This window comes from Hevea brasiliensis, chromosome 13 (assembly GCF_030052815.1).
Source record: "Hevea brasiliensis isolate MT/VB/25A 57/8 chromosome 13, ASM3005281v1, whole genome shotgun sequence".
Taxonomy (NCBI): domain Eukaryota; kingdom Viridiplantae; phylum Streptophyta; class Magnoliopsida; order Malpighiales; family Euphorbiaceae; genus Hevea; species Hevea brasiliensis.
Genome location: NC_079505.1, coordinates 6,456,540 through 6,458,815, shown reverse-complemented (window position 1 = coordinate 6,458,815; position 2,276 = coordinate 6,456,540). Strand labels below are relative to the sequence as shown.

The 2,276-nt window shown below is 31.2% G+C and overlaps 1 protein-coding gene across 1 annotated transcript; it reads left to right on the top strand.

The window, feature by feature from the left end:
• Window positions 1–243: 243 nt before the first annotated feature.
• On the top strand, window positions 244–1,878 carry LOC110668687 (protein C2-DOMAIN ABA-RELATED 4). Its single transcript, XM_058131716.1, has 5 exons — window positions 244–375; window positions 515–581; window positions 707–913; window positions 1,088–1,183; window positions 1,278–1,878. Exons 2-5 carry the CDS (start codon window positions 525–527, stop codon window positions 1,566–1,568), a joined length of 651 nt encoding a protein of 216 aa, XP_057987699.1. The 5' UTR covers window positions 244–375; window positions 515–524; the 3' UTR covers window positions 1,569–1,878.
• Window positions 1,879–2,276: the final 398 nt, after the last annotated feature.

The window sequence follows — 2,276 nt, the reverse complement described above, 5'->3', positions numbered from 1 at the left end:
AATTAATTAATTCCCACCAAATCATCACGACGCGTGGTGGATTTTCCTAATCAAAGCGACATTCACGCTTCATAATAGTCAAAGTCAACGTCTATACAATACCATAAATTATTCTCATCCGCACAATCCCTTTGCTGTCTACCGATTCCTCCGGTCACCCTTCCTTCATAAACTCTCTCACTTTCCCATTATTTTCATCTCCCTCTCAAGGCAAAAAAAAAAATAAAAACCCCAATACAAATAAAGTTAAAAAAAAAATGAAAAGAACCCGAATCTGAAAAAAAAAAAAAAAATTCTTCATTTCCCATTTGTTTCCTAGGAAAATTTTGCCAGAAAGAGAGAAAATTTTTACCATCCAGAGTTTTCATTAATTAGGTAATAATTTTTTATATTATTTTTAATATTATAATTTAAAAAAAAATCATATGAATTTCTAATAAATAATAAAAAATTATTAATTATTGAATTTAATTAATGATCTAGTTTCATAAACTATATTTGTTTTATAATGCAGGAAAACGAGGATGAGATTGTATAATGCCATATCAAAATATTTCCTTTTTAAATATTTTGTTTACCCGGTAACTGGTTTCTCTGTTTATTAAAATTTAATTAAATTATTTATTTATTTATTTATACGATTTTTTTTAATTTTTTAATGGGTATTTTTTTTGTGTGATTTTTTAAAAAATAATTAATATTGCAGGCGGGGTACGTTGCTCATAATAAGGAGGGAGGGGGATCAAAGGGGATGACAGAATCGCCAGGATCGCCAGGTTCAGGAAAGAAAACGTCGTCGTTGATGGATAATCTTCTGGGTTTGCTTAGAATTCGCATCAAACGCGGCGTTAACCTCGCCGTTCGTGATGTTCGTAGCAGCGATCCTTATGTCGTTGTCAAGATGGGCAGACAGGTTTTGGCCTCTGTAACTTTGATTTATTCCTGTATCTTGTCAAGATTATGTTTTGAATGGATTTTGATGGGTATTTTTTTATGATAATTCCAACCCATTTTTCAATTTGGGATTGTGAATGTTAATTGTTGCAGATTCTAATCTTGTGAGTGTTGAAAATTTGATTTGATGCAGAAACTGAAGACTCGAGTAATAAAAAAGGATGTTAATCCAGAGTGGAATGAAGATTTAACTCTTTCTGTTACAGATCCTAATCTTCCAGTCAAACTGGTATGTTTCTTCAGATCATCAGTTCCCAAGGTTTCCTGAGAAAATTTATAGTATTTGAATGTTTTATGGTCCATAATTTGTGGGTGATTTTCAGACTGTGTATGATCATGACACATTTAGCAAAGATGACAAAATGGGAGATGCAGAGTTTGAGATCAAAGCATTCATAGAGGCCTTAAGGATGAATTTGGCAGGCCTTCCAAGTGGCACAGTAATCACAAAAGAACAACCTAGCAGGCAAAATTGTTTGGCTGAAGAAACCTGCGTAACTTATACTGATGGTAAGGTTATTCAAGATCTCTGCCTCAGATTAAGAAATGTGGAATGTGGTGAAGTGGAAATCCAACTTCAATGGATTGACCTTCCTGGTTCCAAGGGTTTATAAAAAGCTATCAATTTTCTCTTTTTTTTTTTTTTTTCCATTTTATCTGCTTCTTTGTTGCTTGTGATGAGTGGGGGCGCTGGTTTCAAGCACCCACCACTAGTAGTAGTGCTAGTTTTGATTCATAGTGGGGTTGATTTGCTTTGTTTAGAGGGCTGATTTACAAGCTGACCTTGTAATGTGTTTTTATTTCTTTTCTCTGTATGAGGAGCTCAGCTCTACCTCATCATATGGGATTGACAATTTTGGGTTCTTGTTCATCTTCTTGAATATTAAAAATTCAACGTGCAGTTTTGCACTGTTTGCTGGAAAATTTCTCAACTTTGAAATTGAATTTTTTTTTTCTGTATATATCTTTAATTATCTTGCATTCTCTTCATCCCAATAAGCATATGCTACAAAATCATTAGATTTCAACCAAACATGGTTGCCCCATCAATACATAATAATATTATTTAAATTGGAACTGAGGAAAATAATATCTAAAAATATTTATAAATTTTAATTTTAAATTTAATATATTTTAATTATAAAAATTTCAAAACAATAAAACAATTATTTCAAATTATTTATCTCAACATCATTTTAAAAAGATATTTTCTAAAAATGTTATATTTTTAATATCAATCCTAAACAAACTCTTTAGCAAAAACTATTCAGGAACCAGGGAAATACAAAGATTTTGAATAAATTATAGTGAAGCAAAACTTA